Raw genomic sequence first — 20,136 nt, 5'->3', positions numbered from 1 at the left:
AGGAAGTGCATTCAGGAGTTTATCAGTCTTAAGATAGACGAATGCTAGGAAGCAGCCCTGACTGGGTGATGTAACTGGGCCTCTTTCTCTGTTTATCTCATGGACGGTGTTTCAGGGCAGTGGCCATTTTCTCCCTGATCACGTGTACAGCTGCCATTGATGGTGAAAGAGGGAAAGGAACAGCACTCTCATTTTGTGTTGTGTGAACAGATATCCATCTTCAGTTTTACTGTGACCACTGTAAAGCATGGAATTGCATCATTCAGTCACATTCCGCACTTAACGTTTAGTCTAATTTATCTCACATGGTGAACTTTACCTTGTACAGCACTGTTCCATGGAGACCAGCAGCATGAAGAGACTTCTCTGAAAGATTAATTTCCCCCTCCCTAGCACAGAGGTCCTCAACCTGGTTTCCCATCTTGATAGAAAGCTACTTCCTCCAATAGGATGTGCTGTGGACCTGTGTATAGGAGAAGGGAAGGCAGAGATTCCCATAGCCAGATGATGTCTCAGCCACGCATGACATCGAGAGTTTGTGGAACAGTCCAGCAGGGACCAGGAGCCATCCACAGTAGGGGAAGAGAAGGGAAGCAAGCAACAAGTGGGGTTGAGAATTCATGCAAGAAATAAAAGCCCACATCTCCTGTTAAATGTAAAATTAATTTTCAGTGTACTACTACCAGTATCCTCAGAACAAATAACATTCTTATCAAGTTTCAAAGGACACCCACATAAAGGAGAACTTAGTTCTCATTGATAAAATCTTGGGCAGGATTAACCCACCAATGAGGGGTCCTGATGTGCAACCATGGATTGGCATTGGCCATGAAACGAGAGGTGGAACCCAAGGGATGTTCAGAAAAGGGCATCAAAGGTTATGGGGAGAAGGCTGGGCAGTGGGGAAAATGGATCAGCTAATGATTGAATGGCTGGGCAGAATGGGCCATTTCTGCTTCTGTGTCTTATGGTTTATGAGGGTAGACCAAGAGAGGTCCAAATGTCTCTAGAGTTCCTAGAAGTGGCCAACTGGGTACATCCTAAAAATGTAAGTCTCGGGAAGCATTATGTATATAGATAGATAGATAATAGGTCCTTCCAGCCCATGAGCCTATGCCAACCAAATACCCCATGTGACCAATGAACCTATCAAACTTTGGAATGTGGAAGGAAACCTGAGCACCCGGAGTAAACTCACACAGACACAGAGAACATTACAAACTCCTTACAGACTCCACTGAATTCGAATCCCGGTAGCTGCTGCTGCCACAGCATCGTGTTCACTGTCCTGGAAAGGAAAGCATATCTGAAATGGTTGAGAGGAGAGTCTATTAAAAAGAAAGGCAAAATTATTAAGTTTATTTGGGATCCTTTAATTCAAAGAGATGCTGTTCACATGTCACCAAATAAAGTCAAACCTTCTCTGCTTTTCACCAGTAGCGTGATCTTATTGTACAGGCCTAATTATGTGCAGCGCTGTCTACCAGGTTTGGATGAGAAACCTGGAACATAGTGCCCTGGTTGCATTGGTGCTGCAGAATTTGCTTCCTTGGATGCAGAAGAAAAATCTATTCAGGCACATTGGAAAGACTTAGCAGTAAAAGTGTGGATTCCAAGATATCTCACAGAACTCACTTTAATAACATCACCAGGTTCTAAATAGCTTTTTTTTAAAAAAATGGTTCATTGAAAAAAAATTAGTAGTCACTAAATTGAACTTTATAGGATCTTCAGCTTTTCTAGTGATACATATTTGTGGAAATGCACAGGAGTGGGGGGGGGGGTGGTGGTGTTGAGCCATATGAACTTTTAACCATTCAAAAGTTGTTTTAATGAGACTACACCTGGGCAGCTCAAGGAACTTGGTTTCCTGCAATTGCGTTCCATGGTGACATTGACCTTGTCTTTTAATCTTGATGCTAATTACCATTGACAGACCAGGTGACCTTAGGTAAAAGAATAGGACTGATTCTGGCTTTGTGCCTGTACAGTAGATGTTGTGTGTAGATCGTGTGTATTGCTTGGTTACAAGTCTTTTTCTTGACAAAAAAAAGTAACTTTTTGGGAGGAATTGGGTGGGGTAGGGGAAAGGGGGTGGGAAGTTCTGTAAATAATTTAAAAAGTTTTGTTCTGGTTGGGACAATTTATTTAAAAATAAAATAGAGTATGAATTAGATTATATGTATAAAGCAACTTGGTGCACTTTTCCTACCTTACAGTATTGTTTTCTGTTACACTTTGAATTCTCTCAACAGTGGAAGTGTTGTTTTAAGTGTTTATTTATATGACTTGCCCAGAGGAATAGTGCAATGAAAAAGAAACCAATACAGGTAACTGTGTTTATTGTTGGAGATGTGTTTTTCTTTTGTAACACCATAGAGTGTATTTTTTTAAATTGACACACTTTGTTTTGTATTGTCACAGAACAGGCACAAAATGTCTGAGCTTTTATTTAGTGTGACACACTGGTGCAGATTTCTATTGCATTGTTTAGCATAGATCACTAGAGCACACAGCAAGTTTTCAATAGGTCAATTTTGTTACGTTTTGTGAAAGCTGCTTGATTTGCCACAAAGCCTCAAATGGGGAACCAACAGGTACAAACTTAAAAAGCAAAAAAAAACTTCTATTTGAACTTGTTTCTTGTACTTTTGTGTATTGAACAGTTTTTAAACTGGTTTGTCATATCTGACATCTCCAAATAAACGCTGCGCATAGCATTGATTCGTAGCTTGATGCAAGAGGCTTACAAGCTGGTAAAATGTGACTTTGGGCAGAAAGGAACAGAATAAAACACTTCAATGTGGAAGCATCCCTTTGCCCTCCCAGAACATTCAATTCTCCAGGACTGCATTCAGCCCTGTGAGATGGCCCAATGCTTTCACACCTCTGCTTACTGTTGACCAGGAGGGGAGTAAGTAGATGCTATTGAATTAGCTCAGTATCCAAAAAAGAGATGAAATAATGAACACACCTCCTCCCTCCCACCTCAAACATGTTCACATCAAAATCCCACATTGTAGTACAACATGTTCTGCTGGGAATTTACCAGGCATTAGCATATACAAGAGACTCAAGGACTCAAAAGTGCTCTCCCACAGATATTGATTCTGCAACTCCCACTGGCCAGGCCTACTTCTTAATAGCCTTTCCCTCATTTCTTGGGTTCATGTCCCCAGCAAATTAGAGGGTTACCAAATCCTCCAACAAAATATTTTAAGAAACTAAAGTAGGACTGGACACTTGGCTCCTTGATCTGCTTCGCCATTCCATATCCATGTCTGATCCCCAGAGCCTCCATTCTTTTGCTGTCCACATCAGTCTCCACCTTGAACATGCAACACCTCACATCTGCAAATGGCTGAACTTTTTAAACTCAACACTCCTTCATCTCTCGAGTTCAATATCCAAAATATCTGGTTTGGCCAAGCCTCATAGCTAGAGCATCCCAAGGATTCACTATTTTGGGAAGAAAGTTCATCTCAATTCTGAATTATTTGACCCCCTATTTATTTTAGGACTCCCCTAACCCCTATTTTAGGACGACTCTAACCCCAAAAAGTCGTGGAGAAAATAATTTTCTTGCACCTACTCTGCATAACCTTGTAAGAAAATACATGTTTCATTAAAATGGCCTTTTTCTAAACCCTAGATGGGTAATAATGGGCTCAATCTACTAATTCTAGCACCTCTCCCTTTTCCTCTACCATTCCCAGGAACAATCTAGTGAATCCCCAAAGATTTGCCTTTGTTGAGTGGGGAAACCAGATCTATTAAAACTATTATGGCTGCAGTCACACCAGCACTATTTATAATTGGATACATTCACATAGCTCAGAGTTGGTGAAGCTGTGAACTTGCCCCCCCCACCCCCCACCCCCCACCCTTGAGGGTGATTGGAGAACCTGGCAACTTGGAGGGTAAATGTCACAGGAGGAGGCAGAGAAGTTGCACATTAGTTGGCAGCCAGATAAGTAGAAGCAATTCAACAAAGCAGATGTTGTTGTAATTCATTTTTCAAAGCTCAGGACCTGAGGAAGAACTTTTAATTGTCGTGGACCTTCATAGCTATTTTATCATTCAAATAACCCATCCCTCCTTGATCCCTTAGCCTGAGACTATTCCCCTCATCAAAGACTCAACACTTGGCACATCAATCACCTACAGAATCCTTCATTTCCCTCTCATGGCTCAGCCAAGCTTGAACCCAGACTTTTTAAACTCTGAATGGTCAAATGTAAAGCCATCTTATTAGCATGTATGGGTGTACAATCTTCTCTCTGTACACAACCACTTCCCAAATAGTTCAAGTAGTTTTTTTGCACCCTTTATTCAAGTGAAATGAAGCAAACCATTCTTATTAAATGACCCTTTTCCAGGGGTTCACAAGAATGGCAGAGAGGACTACAATTTCCTGCTGCTTTCTCGAATGGTCCATCTTCCACACCCTTCTAGCTCAGTGCAGTTTGGAGCCCTTTATCTTTGTACCAGTTAATTATTCCTTCTTCCCATTTCTAACATTGTAACCCTATCAAGTTCTCCCAGCCGAGCAGTAGAACCTCCTTACCCAAACATCCCAAGGGAGGCAGCTTTCCACATCGCTATGTTCTACAGGCAACTGAGTGGCCACTCACTGCCCATGTGGATCCATTGCTAAATGATGGACCCAGTCTCACTACAAAATGTGGGACAAGCCTGAGCAATGAGGCAATCTGTGCACTCCCCCACTCAGAGCTTGGCAATGGATGGGATTTGAAGCTGTCATCTCCTTGACCCCCACCAGAGGGCAGACTATTTCTAAGCCTGGCCACTTCTCAAAGACCCAATTCCTGTATATCACACCCTGGCACAGGATTTAAAATCCTTATTTTAAATTAAATAAAATATTCTGAAACCACCTCCCAGTTATCTGCCTGTTACTTTCTGCCAAAGACCAGAGTTGAACAAAAACAGTAATCAGTGGTGAGAATTGACCTACTAGTTCAGTCGGAGTCCAGGGAAGATCTTGTGCTTAGCTGGCTAGCTGAGTTCACAGACTGGGGCCTGGGCGGAAAAGGGAGGTTGCTAGGTTGATGAGCAGCTAGGGTGAGGGAGGACGAATTTGCCCTTCCCCTAGCTCAGTGACTCTTGCTGACAGAGTTTGGTGGGCAGCAGGGTCACAGATAGCCTGGTGCCTACAGAGGATACGTGGGGCTGAGGTAAGTGGAGTTGTGGGGGAAGAAACCAAAAGGATAGTTAGAAATCGATGCCAAATGATAAATTGGCAAAGTACCACGCCTAACTGCGTGAATGTACGTGTGTGTTAGATATAGTAGGAAGTGCAAACCTGCATTTTAATAAAGTTATCGTGAAACGTGTGTAGAATTGCTGTCGGCCGCAGTCTTGCTGTAAATATGCTATGCAACTTAACCCTGTCATTCCTGCTTTGTCATGAGCCTGTGCGTTCTCTCTCTGTACTGAATGTTGTACTTGGACTGATTAATTCTGGAGCTGGACATCTTTGTACAATTTACACTTATGTCTGCTTTCTTATTGTCTTTTGAAACACTTAATAAATTCAGTTTGAAATCCTAACCTCAACTGGTACTCTGCTTCCTTTTGCTAGCTCATTTCACGACAGATTTAAACCTGTAACTTGCAATTGTCTGTGACTGATACCACCTTTTTAAAACATTGCACCAACATTAAAGCTTGCAGTCCACATGCAAAGAATTTCACTGCTTTAAGTTTTACCTTTCCCCAATCTCTGTCGCCCCATGGCTGTGCGCTGTTCCTGGCTGAAGAGCTTCCTACTCCATCATGACCCTTATACATGTTAGCTGTGGGTCGACAGGTAGAGAGTTTGGGTTCGACTCCGAAGATCCCATTTTGACCTCGGTGCTGCAATGAAAAAATAATGTTTTTACAAATTTAACGTTTAACTTTGCAGTTGGGCACAAGAAATTCTCATCATTGAAGAGCAGGGGAGATCTTCCTAGTGGCTATGTTAAATCTAACCCTCATTTAAAAATCAAATTATGATCCGGTTGTTAACCCCCCGCCCCCTCAATCACATTTGAGCTGACTCTGGCCGCTGTGTGTTTCCTGGGAAATCAACATCTTCATATTTTAAGCAAGAAACACTAAAACAGCTGGTATTTTGAGCATATCAACTGCTGGAGAATCTCAGCAGAATCAATGATTCAGGTATGGAACTAAATTAGGCAAGTATGAAAGCACATAGATCAGGGAAAAAAATTGGGTTAAAAAGTGATAGGATAGACAGAAGGCAAGAGTGGGAGTCTTCATTTCCCTCTCTCTCCCTCTCCACCGTGCCCTCTCTCTCACCCCCTCTGTATCCAACCCAGGAATTCACCACCTCAGAATTGTAAACTGAAAAATATACTGATTTAAAACACATATTTACAGCATTATTTTCATTGGAAGTATGATAATATTGCAGGGAGACCTGATGCAGATTTACCCCACAACCACTTTTCTAGACAGGAAGTGTCACAGCACACAGAAACTTAAAAATGGAACTGGGGTGGACCATTGAGTGAATCAGACACAGTGCAAGAAACCCAAGGTGAAGAGAGTTGCTCTCTGATGGAGGTTTAAGAAACAGATCCCAAAAGATAAAACACACAATACAAATTTGGGTCCAATGGAAGAAAGAAAGTGTTAAAAGTAAAAGCTATTGGTCTATGGTGTTAAACAAGAAAGTCTGCAGATGCTAGGGTCAAATATAACACAAGACATGCTGGAGAAACTCAATAGGTCACACAACTATATGACAAAGGGCCCAGACCAGAGACATTAGTTGCCCTTTACTTCCAATGGATGCTATATAGCCAGCTGATTTTCGAGAGTAGATTTGTGTAGGAAAACTATTGTTATATAATTGTATTTTACAGTGTGGATTTAATATCCAGAAACCAAAAATTCAGATCTTGGGGACTAAAATTTCAATCCAATTATTCAATTCAAGAAATATTTAACTAAACATTTGGAAATGAAAAAACCAGCATCAGGTAACAATCAACTTCAAACCCACCAGATTAAACCATTCTACACAATGAAGATTTTGCTCCTGAACACTTTTGGGTGAATTTTATGGATTTTGGGCTGCTGGTCACAAAAATCACCTTAACATTTTCCTACACATTTTTTATAAAAAAAAAGCTATAACCTCTGCTTATGATTTCCTGTTATATTTCAAGTCCACTTTAAGCATACAGAACCATGAGGTGAAAAATTAATTTTCTGTATTCACACTTGAACAGGGTCCAGTGGAAGAAGAAAACAGTCAGCATACCAATATCAAATGACATCACTCCAGGGATGGACAGCCTCTACCCCTACACTCCTGCATTAGCTAATGCCACCATGCCAATTAAACCAGTGGAAAAAAGAACATCAGAAAGGTACCCATTTCCAGTTGAAGATAGAACACTCCAATCCCTGGGGATGAGTGCTTTCAGTGGAAAGGGTAGCACAGTGGAAACAACACATGTTATAGATAAAAACATAATTAGTCATAAATTTCCTACTCCCTACTGCATGAACTCCAATCAAAAAAATACCATCTCCAAAACTGCTGAGTTGAAGTGAATTAATACCACACTGGATCACTTGAACTCTGCTTCCTGCTGATCTGAGCTTTTCAATCCAACGACCTGAGTCACCTGACTCCAATTGCTAGGTGCAGCCTTCTGATTAAAATCCCAGTTGAAATCTGCAACTGGGATAGTGTCCTATCCCAGGACACTACAGGGCCAGTTACCTGGAACACCAGTGGAAAAGCGATGAACCTGGTGAACGGTTTCACCAGGACACTACAACCGTTAGTGCTGACCAACTATTGTTGGCTACTGAGATGAGCAGCATCAGATGGTGGAGTAGAAAGCAATTTCAGGTCAGTAGAACTAATGCAATGTGTGGTGTCATTATGCAATTAAACATGGTAAATTCAATAAAAATCCATTTAACATGTGGTGATATGTAATTACACCACTAGGTCACCAGGGGTCATCCCGGTGACCTTGTCTATAAAGCAGTCCAGAGCTACAGTCTAGCCTTCCAGGTTTGTCTTGCAGAGAGACAAGACCTCTGAGTGTACATATTAGTTTATTAAAGCTGTCTTATACTGTGTGGTTGTTGTCAGAACATAACATTTTAGAAGCTTTCTGTGTGCTACAGCAAATCTGAAGTTATCTTTGTGTTCAGCTTGAAGTTGTCTATCATCAGCCCCTTTGTGTTTTCAGGAAGCCAACCTTTCGAAAAGGTGATTGTGTTACCTGAGAAAGGGCTCAGGCTCAAAACCTTGACTACTTTCTCTGGATGCTGTGTGACCCACCGAGTTTCTCCTTGTGTACCGCAGGATCTTTCCAGAAAGGACCTTTTCCTTCGTCTGCAGACACCGGGGTTGGAGTTGGAACCGGACAGGAACAAGGACCCATCCCGAAGTTTGGGGCTTGAGCCCTCCATTCAAGTGTAGCTCCCGTTGACCAGCCTCTTGTAGCTTCAGACTAGAAGTATGGTGACTGCGAACTCCGTCCTGAAGCCACAAGGTGGGGGGGGGGGGGGGGCATTCCTTGCGGATGGACCGAGAGCCGCTTCTTCCAACCCGACGCAGTAGAGAGTCACCTTTACCTCCTCTTCCCGCTTGTCAGCCGCGTAATCGTGAGACTTCAACTGCACGTGAGCGGGTCTGGCGCTGGGCTCGTCTCCTCGAAGTTGGAGCCTGATGGTCAGTGACGGCCAGGTGCCAATGGAGCCAGATGGTGATTGGAGCCGCCCGGCCAATGACGGCCAACCGAGCCCGGCGACCAAGTGTTCAGGCGCGAGGATTCGGATTGAATGCGGATTCCATTCCAATGGCAGTCCGCAACCTAGGAAACTACTCCGAGAAAGGCATTTGATGCATTGTTTCAGTATGTGTGGCTGAAAGTAGGCCCACTTGGGATAAGTACTGACAGTTCTAAACAGCCACAAAGTTTTAAAGGAGGAACAGAGACTCAAATACTGGAATCCATCCTGATGCTGGGTCTGGACTCTTTGCCACCACTGAAGAGTTCTTCCAACAGTTTGTTTTTGCAAGCAACAAATCAGTGGTTCTCAACCCTTCCCTCCATTCACATGCCACCTTAAGTAATCCCTTACTAACCACAGGGCACCTAACATCTGTACCTAACACTAACACAGAGCATCTGTAGTTAGTAAGGGATTACTTAAGAAAGTCTGCCCACACAGTGGTTGAAGTAAAAACACAATGCTGGAGAAACTCAGCAACAATTTTTTAAAAAAACATAATCAATGATTCGGGCTTGAGGTATGGGAAAATGCGGGCAGGTGCCCAAACAAGGTGGTCGGGGGAGGAGCATGGACCCATAGGCAGGGGGGAAATAGATAAGGGAGGGAGAACACAGCAGGAAACAGGGGGAGGAGGCCTGGCTCCATGAAAGGAGAGGGAAGAGGAAGGGAGGGAGACTGGTGAGCAAGTTTGCAGAAACTGGAGGTCATTGTTAATGCCATCCGGATAGAGACGGCCCAGACAGAAAATCGAGTGTTGTTCATCCAATTTACAGGTGGTCTTAGTGGGATAGTACATGAGGCCATAAAAGTATGGGAGAGAGATGCAGAATTGAAATGGTTGGCCACAGGGAGATCCCTATCACTGATACAATCAGAGTGAAGGAATCAGTGAGGAGATTACTTAAGGTGGTATGTGACTGGGGAAAAAAGGTTGAAACAACTGCAAAAGGTAATGCTTGAATTATAGAGGCTTTGTTGGAGAGCAGGCCTTTACAATGGCGAGAGGCCCCAGAATTGAGAAGACTGGCAGTGCTGCAAAGAATGAGAGATAAATCAGTGAGTGGCACATCTTCACAGCTCACAGTTTTAGAGAGGAAGAACTTGGAGTGAAAGTTATCCCGTTGGGAGTTCAACATCCAGAATCGAAGAAGAATAAGGGTGCGGGAAGTGAAACCAGGAAGTCTGAAGTCGCTGTGAGTGTAGCTAATACACAAAAGTTCTGGAAAAACTCACCAGGTTCCACAGTGTCCATAGGAGGCAAAGCGAAATAACCACCATTTCAGGCCTGAGCCCTTCGCCAAAGTGAAGTGCCAGTCGATGAAGTAGAAAAGACGATGTGGTCAAACAATATACCATGGCTTTTATGAGCAGAAACTCATGGTACAATAAATGAAAGACAATAGGTGCATATACAGTTATATCCAAGGGGAGTGTCCTTACCAGTAGAGATAATACACAGCCAATGTTAGTACAGCAAGGCTCGCCAGAGGGGAGACAGGCAGCTTGGGACACATTCACTACACAAAGTATAAGCAAAAAGGTACAGTTTTGTTCTACCATGACGAAGGGCTCAGGCCCAAAACATTAGTTATATATCTTTGCCTGCTATGGACATTGTGGAACCTGCTGAGTTTCTCCAGCACTTTTTAAATTGGGGTACAGAAATTCACCTTGACTTAAGCTGTTAACTTTGACCAATCTTTATCAGTTCAATAAAAAAAGTTCTGATTGTGTCAAGAGAGATTTGCATATCAACTATTCCTTCTCCTTCAGATGCTGTGTATATCAAAGATTGTAACTCCAAATTTAAATATTCCCTTCCCTCCCCACTGTTCTAAGTTTCCCAATTGACTTGCCTCTCTGGCAAAGCAGTGGTGAAGGAAGATGGGTGGATGATGGGGAGGAACAGGAAAATGCTTTCAGTGGAGGCGAGGAAAAGGAGTTTGCCCAAAAACACACCACTGTGGAAAATGCTAGTCAGGTTTAGACCTAACACACAGAACCTGTTGGATTTGGTCTATGATGGCGGTTGGGGTTGCTCCCTGCACCTCTGACTCACTTCAGGGATCCCGTCCTTCAAATTCCTGGAGCTTTAGGAATAGTTGGGTGTGCCCATAGCTAAATTCTGGCAGAAAGTGTGCAAGGAACATGACAAAGGGAAGAGGGGGGAGTAATCATGTTAAATATGTTCACCAGGGCGAAATGATGTTTTCAACCCCAGGCATTCTTCATAAAAGCTCCCACATGCTAAGGGCCAAGAACACTGGATATTTCCCCTCCCCCCATCCACCCAAAAGGTTTGCTTTCTGAAAAAAAAATGGGGATTATGATAGACAACTTAAAAGCTGAACCCTAAGATAATTTCAGATTTGCTGTATCACACAAGAAGTTGGAGAAATATTACATTAATTTTATGCGATTAAACATGCAAAATAAATTGATGATGTTGACACGTTGCATTAGTTCAACTGACCTGAGAATGTTTTGCCGCTGATTTTCATTTGTACTCAGCATCTGATGCCTCTCGTGTCAGTGTCCAACAATAGTCAGCCAGCATTGATGGATTTCAGTTGCCCTAATACCACTTTTCCATGGTTGCAATGTCCTGGTGAAACCTTTCAGTGTTCGTCACTGACTGCACCAGGGAAGAAGTCCAAGTGCAAATGCAGAAAATGAATTTTCCATGACACGTTACACTTCATGGTTTTGTATGCTTGAAGCATACAATTGCATAGCACCTGCTCTGAGTGCATGTCCAGGCCTGCTTGGAATGACCAGAACAGCTGGCTTTGTGGGCAATTTAAGAGTAGACAAAATATGACAAGAAAATTTTAAGGTGATTTCCATGATCAGCAGCCCCAAATCCATAAAATACACCCAAAGTGTTCAGGAGTCAAATCTTCATTATTTCTGTTTAATTGTGCTGAACTATGATGAAGACATGTGGAAATGGTTCGGCAGCATACACGAGAAAATAATCAATGATAACCATCGTGCCCTCCATCAGTGCTGCCTGACAGACGACAGTGTTATGTGGTCAGAATAGAAAGATGAACCCCACTACTGTCAACACTTTCTGCTGCACATCACGGTTTGGAAATTTTCATGTACATTGGTTGCAGGAATGAGAGTTCAAAGTTCAGATTTATTGTCAGAGTATATACATGATATTGCATACAATCCTGAGATTCCTGCATGCCAGGCAGAATTTCTATTTATTGATAGGCAAAAATAAAACTACTCAAAAACAAAAGAGAGAAATGTAAACAGGAAGAAAGTGCAAAGAAACTGTAATACAGAACATAAATTCCAGATTTGTTGTCAGAGGACATGCATGACATCACATACAGCCCTGGGATTCTTGTTTCTGTGGGTGAGGCAGAATTACCACTTATTGGTAGTGCAAAAAAACCCCGACAACATACACATGTCAACAAAAAGAAATGTAAACAAACTGTGAGATACTGAGAGAAAAAAAATCAACGAAGTGCAAAAGTAGATGTCCCTAAATTAGTCCCTGATTGAAATGGTTGTTGAGGAGTCTGATGGTAGAGGGGTAGAATATTCATAAATGTCCAACAATAAATAATGTGTTGGTCCTAAAATGAGTCCCTGATTGAGTTTGTTGTTGAGGAGTCTGACGGTGAAGGGGGAGCTGACACTCTTTCATACCTTGATGAAGGGCTCAGGCCCTAAACATTGGTTATGTATTTTGACCTTTACTGCATAAAGGACACTGTTTGACTGGCTGAGTTACTCCAGCATTTTGTGTTTTTATGCATCTGTAGAAGTTTGCCAAGGTTTCTGGTGTCATACCGAACTTTCAGAAACTCCTGAGGAAGTACAGGTGCTGACGTGCTTTCTTCATGATGCCATTGGTGTGTGGGGTCAAGGAAAAGTCCTCCGAGATAGTGACTCCCAGGAATGTAAATTTGCTCACCCTCTCCACCTCTGATTTCCCCCCCACCCCAATGATCACGGGATCATTCACCTCTGGTTTTTCCCTCCTGAAATCCACAATCGGCTTCTAGGTTTTAGTGACATTAAGTGCGAGGTTGTTATTGGTGCACCATTCAGCCAAGTTTTTATTCTCCCTCCTATATGTTCACCCGTCGCCCCTACCGTGGCATCATCAGAAAACTTGTAGGAGGTGTTATTGTTGTACTGAGCCACACTGTGTTGAGTTGAGCAAGGAGCCAAGAACCCAGCCCTGTGGTGCTCCAGTACTGATGGAGATTGGAAGGAGAGGATCTTCTGATTGTGGTCTTGAGGTGTGGAAATCCAGGATTCAATTAGAGTGGGGTGTTGAGTCCCAGGTCTTGGAGTTTGCTGATCAGTTTTGAAGGGATGATGGTGTTGAATGCCAAACTGCAGCTGATCACAAGGATCCTGATTTATGCAACTTTGCTGTCAGGTGTTCCAGGGCTTTGTATAGAGCCAGTGAGATGGTATCTGCCTTAGACCTGTTGCCATGGTAGGCAAATTGGAACAGATCCATGTTACCGCTCAGACAAAAACTAATGTGCTTCAACACCAGCCTCTCAAAACACTTCCCCACAGTGGATTTGAGTGCCACCGGTCAGTAGTCATTTAGGCAGGTCACCACACTCTTCTTGGGCATGATTGAGGCCTGTTTGAAACTGGTGGGCACCATACCCTGCTGGAGTGAGATGTTGAAGATATACGTGAATACATCAGCAAGATGGTCAGTACAGGTTTTCAGTACTTGGCCAGGTACACGGTCCACACTTGATGCTTTCCTCGGATTAGGTCTCCTGAAGGCAGTCCACACGTTATCCTTGGGAATTGACAGGAAAGGATCATCAGGGCTCATGGGGGTGCATATTGACTTCCCTATTCTGGGGATCAAATTGGGCATGGAAGCCATCAAGTTCCTCTAGGGGTGAAACTTTGCTGTCTCCCACTCCATCGGATTTGGTTTTGTAGCAGGTTATGCCATTTAGGCCCTGCCTCAGCTGTAGGATATCCTTTGTTGCTTTCATTCTTGCCCAGACTCTCCACTTCACCTGGGAGATGGCTTTTTGTAGGTCGTAGCTGTCTTCGTGTTGTGTTCTGGATCTCAGGACATGATCTGGCTCTCAGCAGGTTCTGGATTTCATTGTTCATCCACAGCTTCTGATTAGGGAAAACGGAACAATTTGGTGGGGACACACTTGTCAACAGTTGTTTTGATAAAGTCTGGTACAACCCTGGGGGTGATCATTCAGATCCTCTGCTGAGTCCTTGAACACCACCCAATCCACCGACTCGAGGCAGTCCTATAACTGTTCTTCAGCCTCGGTATGCAGGCAGAAAGAGCACATCCGTAGCAATGGGGAGGGGTTTTAATTTTGTTCTCTCCTCTGGGAGCTAACAGGTCACGATAGCACACTTGTATTTACATACATTTCATACCTTCCACTAAAATCAAATTGGAGTGTATTGAAAATCCATAATTCAGTAGGCCTTTGTGTGCATTAAAGCCTCAAACTAACCTTGTGGTTGATGCTTTCCTGCAAAGGCTGTTGGATTATGACAGAACAGAAATGTCCCATTACCTCTTGAAGACTCAGGATCTCAAAGCTAACTAGAGCCACAGCACTGATGTAGATCTCTTGTCTGACAAATCAGTTAGAATTCTATGAAGCCGAAACAAGCAGGATAGACAAAAGAGAATTTGTGAATATTGTTTATTTGGATTTCTAGAAGGAAAGGTGCCACACACAAGATTACTAAAGAAGATAGCCCACAAAATTACAAGAAAAGTACCAGCATGAATAGGTCCGCTGACTGGCAGAAAGTAAAGGGTGGAAATAACGAGAGCCTTTTCTGGTGACTAGTGCTGTTCCACGGGGTTTGGCATTGGGTCTGTTACTTTTCACATTACATGTTGATTTGGATGATTGAATTGATGTGGTTGTGGCTAAGTTTGCAGATTTTACAAAGATAGGTGTTGAGTCAGCAGGGGGTCTGCTGAAGGACTTGGATAGGTTGAGAGAACGGGCAAAGATGTGGTAGATGAAACACACCCTTGGGACATGCCTTTTCAGAGAAAGAAAACAACCTAAAGGTTAATTTGCAGGTTGAATGTTGGCAGTAAGAAAGGACAACGCAGTTAGCATTCATTTTGAGAGGACTAGAAATATAAAAGCAACAATGTAATGCTGACGCTTTAAGGCATTTAGATTATTGAGAGAGGTTTGGGGCCCTTATTCATGGAAGGATGTGCTGGCATTGGAGAGGTTCCAGAGGAGGTTTTCAAGAATGATCCCAAGGATGAGAGGGTTACCATACGAGGAGCTTTTTATGACTCTTGGCTTGTACTCACTGGAGTTCAGAGGATGGGTGGGGGAGTTTCATCAAAACCTTCCGAATATTGAAAAGCTTGGATAGAAAGGGAGTGAAGATGTTTCCAATAGTGGAAGAGTCTAGAATCAGAGGACACCGCCTCAGAATAGAACAGAGTTTTGGAGAAATTTCTTCATTGGATGGTAAATCTGTTGCCACAGATGGCAGTGGAGGCCAAGTCACCAGATATATCTAAAGAGGAAGTTGGTAAGTTCTTGAATAGACAGGATGTCAAAGGTTGCAGAGGAAACTGTAATTGATGTGCACCCAGTTACATGCAAGTGCTGCCCTCTACTGCTGATTTGCCAGAGTAACTCAACTTGTGACAAGACTGCAGACTTACTGCAGTTTCTAATTTGGAGCTGATGACAAATAAATACATTTTGCTTCTTGGAGAGAATTTAAAGAACTGGCTGAGTAAATGATTCACACAAGATAACCATTAGCTCAATCAATCTCAATCTTAACAATAAGCATGTTGTAATCATTAGTTCCATGTTAAAGCTAAGTAAAGGTGCCTAACTCTTCTCTGGGAAGTACTAGAGAACCTTGTGTTGCTGGAACTATAACTCACTTTGGTAAATTATATTGACAGAGGCACTAGAATTGTACCTCTCCTTTGCAGCCATTGATGCTGGGACTCCACTTGATGTAGTGTCTGTGGAAGCTATTCCAGTTGTCCTGGAATCATACTTCATAGACATATCCAATATTTTTACCTGATATTAGAATTTAACATTAATTGCTCTTTGGAAGTTCACAGCACGAAATAATCCTCTTTTATGGTGGCTCTGATAAAGAAGTACAACAATTTCTTATTTGCTCTTTTCCCCATGCACATTCCTCATTTCCCAAACATATAACCTGATTAATAAGTAAATCTGCCAAAGATTAGTAAACACAATTGTGTAATTCTTTCTCCCAATCTCTCCCCTTGTTCCATCATGATTTTTTTTCCCCCAAAAAATCCTTTTGGTATAGATTTCACTCCATGGAAACAAACATTTTACAGTCAAACATTCAGTATCCTTCATTTCTTTTAAATCTCTCTTAAAGTGCATTTGAGTTCACAACACATCTCTTAATACAAGTCTCCCATTCCTCATTAATTGAAAAATACAAATAAAACCCTGCAGATGTTGTAAACCTGAATCGAAGCCCAAATTGTAGGAAAATAAACTTGGCAAGTCAGGCAGCATCTGTGGAAATGGAAGTTTGTCACGTGCTGTCTGACCCGTTGAGCCTTCCCAGCATTTTCTGTTCTCCTCTCACATTCTGGGTATCTTTACAAAGCCGTTCTATCTGTTGTCCTAACATTCCGATAATAATGGAATATTTAAAACAGCAGACATTTCCTCTTATAATCAAACCAGATCTCATTTCAAATATATTTTATCTTGCAGGTGATGAAACGTATCACGATATTTTTAGGGAATTTTCCTACATGGCATCCAACAACCCTGAGAAGCTCAGCAGACGAAGTTTCCAGGTCAGCTATTCCTGCAGGTAACACAAGAAGATGCTCCTCAAATCCATAAATACATTTTTGGGAAACTCCAACCACCGGTTAGTTGACCATAAGGAAGGGTTGTCAATGTCCAATGTCCTGACAGAAGTTTTGATAAATTTCTGTCTCCAAATGGCACTTGACAATTCTGATACTTATTATCAGATGCAGACAGGGTTGTAGTTTCTGAGTAATTAAATTTAAATATTTGTTTTAAATGAGCTACCACCATTCTTGTCTCAGTGAAAACACTAATCTATTTGGGTTGAAGGGTACACAACAAATTCTATTCTTGTTAAGTTCCCTCTCCTGTGCTCCTTCTGATCACTATCTAACAGTTCTCTTTTTTGTTTATTATTGCCAGATGACAAATTGCATGTTCTTTGTCTTTTAAATAAATTAACTGAAAAATTACCTTCAAATCTCCTGAAAGTAAAATGATCTCTGAGTTCAAGATGTTGTCCAGGCACTAAGATGTCAATCGATCCCAGTACCTCCACTCCAAGCACCCCATGAAACGAGGGTAACCTCAGAAGAGGGACTTGCAGTCTCAACCTCATCATCAGGTCTGTTGCCTGGACAAGTGAATGGCCACTTTCTCCAGTTCAAGAAGTAGACCAATAAGAAGGACCGTCAATTGATATTCACCAGAGGCCCAAAAATCCGAAGGACAGGTACTTGACGAGCAGTCCCTTCAAATATTCAAAGAGAGGATTGCAGGTTTTTCTCTTTCATATGCATATGAAATAAAAATTCGCCCAGGTTGCAGAAATGACAGGTAGCTTGGGATTCAGTAACAGTGGACAAAAGGGACAGGATTGTTTGTCAACAAGGCTTCACTGTCTAGATTGACCAGTGAGGCCCAGTATTAAGAATAAAATGAGAGGCCGAACTGAACTAGATCCTAGCATTACTCTACTAACACTTTTAATAGGAATTCTTTAATTTAAAATATCAGGATATTGTACAGGATTGTAAACTTTCACCCAACATTGAGTCGTTATGAGTCTGTGAAACCTATTAGGAAAAAAATTTTATGATGCCATGTTACTGGCATATATTATTTTACATCAATTATTTTATAACATTATGCTTTAATTGTCTCTGATAATTGGCCAATATCATAAAATACTGTAAAAGGTTGTGCTATCTAGAGTAATAACATTATGCAGTCTTGATTTATGTAGAGTCCATTACATTTAAAAATGGTTGTCATATCAAATTGCTTCCAACTTCTGGGTAAAAAAAGTTATTCATCTTTTCCCAACACCAAACAATATTCCTTCTGATGCAGCAACCACTATCCATTCCAATTAGTATAGATAGATGTCAATGTACTCGCCAATAGTTGTACACCCTCCAACTTGCTCTCTATTCCGTCCTCCCAAACCGAGTTTATAAAAGTAGCTTTCAATTCAATGCAAACCTTACCTCATTTCCCAACTTCTGATTGCTTTTCTGGCACCACTTATTTGTCAGCATGCCTCTGAATTAGATGGGCGGATGATGTGTAGGAGGCCTCCCCTTCCCGACCACCTTATCCAGATAATCTCACTGAGAGGTTGTCCTTCACGAATAGACATTCACGCAATCGGTAGTTGGACACAGATTGGTCATGAGCTCAATTTCACTGTACCATTACTTTCAAGGAGGAAGGAGAAGCTCGTCAAGAATGGAGGGAGGAAATGGAAGAAAAAGTAAAAGCATCACTGATGTATGATGAACAGTTGCTCAGCACTTTCAGTTGAGAGGATCATTTTGTGTCCTAAATATTATTTATTACAAACTAAGTTTTAAGAGACTGGTACGGCTCATTTTAAGTTTTTTGAAACTTTGTGTATGTACTTTATATTATAAAAAGGTTCAAAGTTTAGACTATACAGGTATAGTCTTCAGAGTTTGTCATTTATAGATCAACTCCTGTATATAGTGTACATGTAGGTTAGCGAGTAAGAAGTAATATATCACATGTATATTTTTAATAAACTCACATGGAGTATAAAAATCAACATGGAGTTATTGGGTCCAATGGCCTGTAAAGTTCCATTACACTATGTGAAAAAAAAAATAATTCATATAAAACTGCTTCCACAATTATGAGGAATCTAAATATACAAATATTCTTGAATAATAAAACCAATCTGTTTAAAATACTAAATGTTATTGCATTCTTTTCCTCTGCAAGTATGTGTGAAGTGACAAGTAAATTCTAACTAACCAGTACCACTTATCTAACGGTTTAGTTTTTCAACTTTTGAAATTATGGGGCATAGCTCTGACAGATTTAGTCTGTGACAGAATCTTCAGTGAAGATGATAAATAGAATGAGTCCAGATGTTGCTCTCTGGAGCAGAACACATTTCTGCCAGATGTGAAATCCAACTCAAATTCAAACACCAATCAGGATGGCACTGATAGTGATTCCACATCCTGAGAATTTTACCCTCCTTTTCCATGGTTTTGCATTTAGAAAGCGTGTTCCAGAAATTGCAATGCACCTGCTCCAGGAGAAAATTACCCACATTGTATTAATTTTGCTTATACAGATCTGTCATAATCTCTGTAATGTTTACAAACCTGATGCATTTATCTAGCTCTAACAGTCACCAGTAATAAAAGATTGGCTCATGTTAAACTCCCCCTGTTTCATCCTGTATCTGTCAAACTCCTTTCTGCTTTGGATGAGCTATGAGAAGAGGCTGGACAAACTTGGTTTCTCTGGAGTGAAGGCTGTGAGGAAACCGGATGGAAGTTTGTTACATTACGAGTGATCAGGATGGGGTAGACGGTCAGAATCTTTCTCCCAGGATAAATGAGCACAGCCAAGTTCAAAGGAGATAAGCAAGGCAATTTTTGTCGATGTTGCAGCTTGAAGATGCATGGAACAGGCTGCCAGATAAAGTAATGGAAGCAGCCACAAATACTAATGTTTAAGAGGCTTTTAGATAACACATGAATATACAAGGATAAGAGGGATATACATGCAGAAACATTTGGCATCATGGAGCACGACTGGCATAGCAGTTAGCACAATGCCTTTAAAGTGCTGTGAATGGACTGGGGTTCTAATTTGTAAGGAGTTTGTATGTTCTCTACGTGTCTATGTGGGTTTTCCCGGGGAGCTTTGGTTTCCTCCCACCCTTCAAGACGTAGTGGGGGGTGTAAATTGGGCAGCATGGACTCGTGGGCTGAAATAGCTACATTTGTAAAATTTACAATTTATATTTAGCAGTTATTGTGGCCCAAAGGGTCTGTCCTTGTGTTGCACTATTTTATGATATGCAGGCATTTCTGTCAAGACAAACATTTATTAACATCCCAGTTATACTTGAATTGAGTCGATTCTAAAATGGCCATATTGTGTGGCTCTGAAATCAAGTTGTTTTTGCTGTTAGAAATTTATAGCTCAATTTCTGAGGGCAAGAATGATCTTAATTCAATATTTAACTTAAAACTGAGATATATATTACATGTACAAAAACATA

General features: G+C 41.6%; 1 protein-coding gene across 1 annotated transcript in view; it reads left to right on the top strand.

The window, feature by feature from the left end:
* The window catches only part of acap3a (ArfGAP with coiled-coil, ankyrin repeat and PH domains 3a), a 301,756-nt gene extending 285,102 nt beyond the window's left edge, over positions 1-16,654 (top strand). The window contains exon 25 of the mRNA XM_069918754.1: positions 16,548-16,654. Coding sequence (XP_069774855.1) covers positions 16,548-16,654 — 107 coding nt within the window. The remainder of the gene's footprint in view (positions 1-16,547) is intronic.
* Positions 16,655-20,136: the final 3,482 nt, after the last annotated feature.

This window comes from Narcine bancroftii, chromosome 2, assembly GCF_036971445.1.
Source record: "Narcine bancroftii isolate sNarBan1 chromosome 2, sNarBan1.hap1, whole genome shotgun sequence".
Classification (NCBI taxonomy): domain Eukaryota; kingdom Metazoa; phylum Chordata; class Chondrichthyes; order Torpediniformes; family Narcinidae; genus Narcine; species Narcine bancroftii.
Note: the sequence above shows the minus strand (reverse complement) of the source record. Positions and strands in the feature narration are given on the sequence as shown.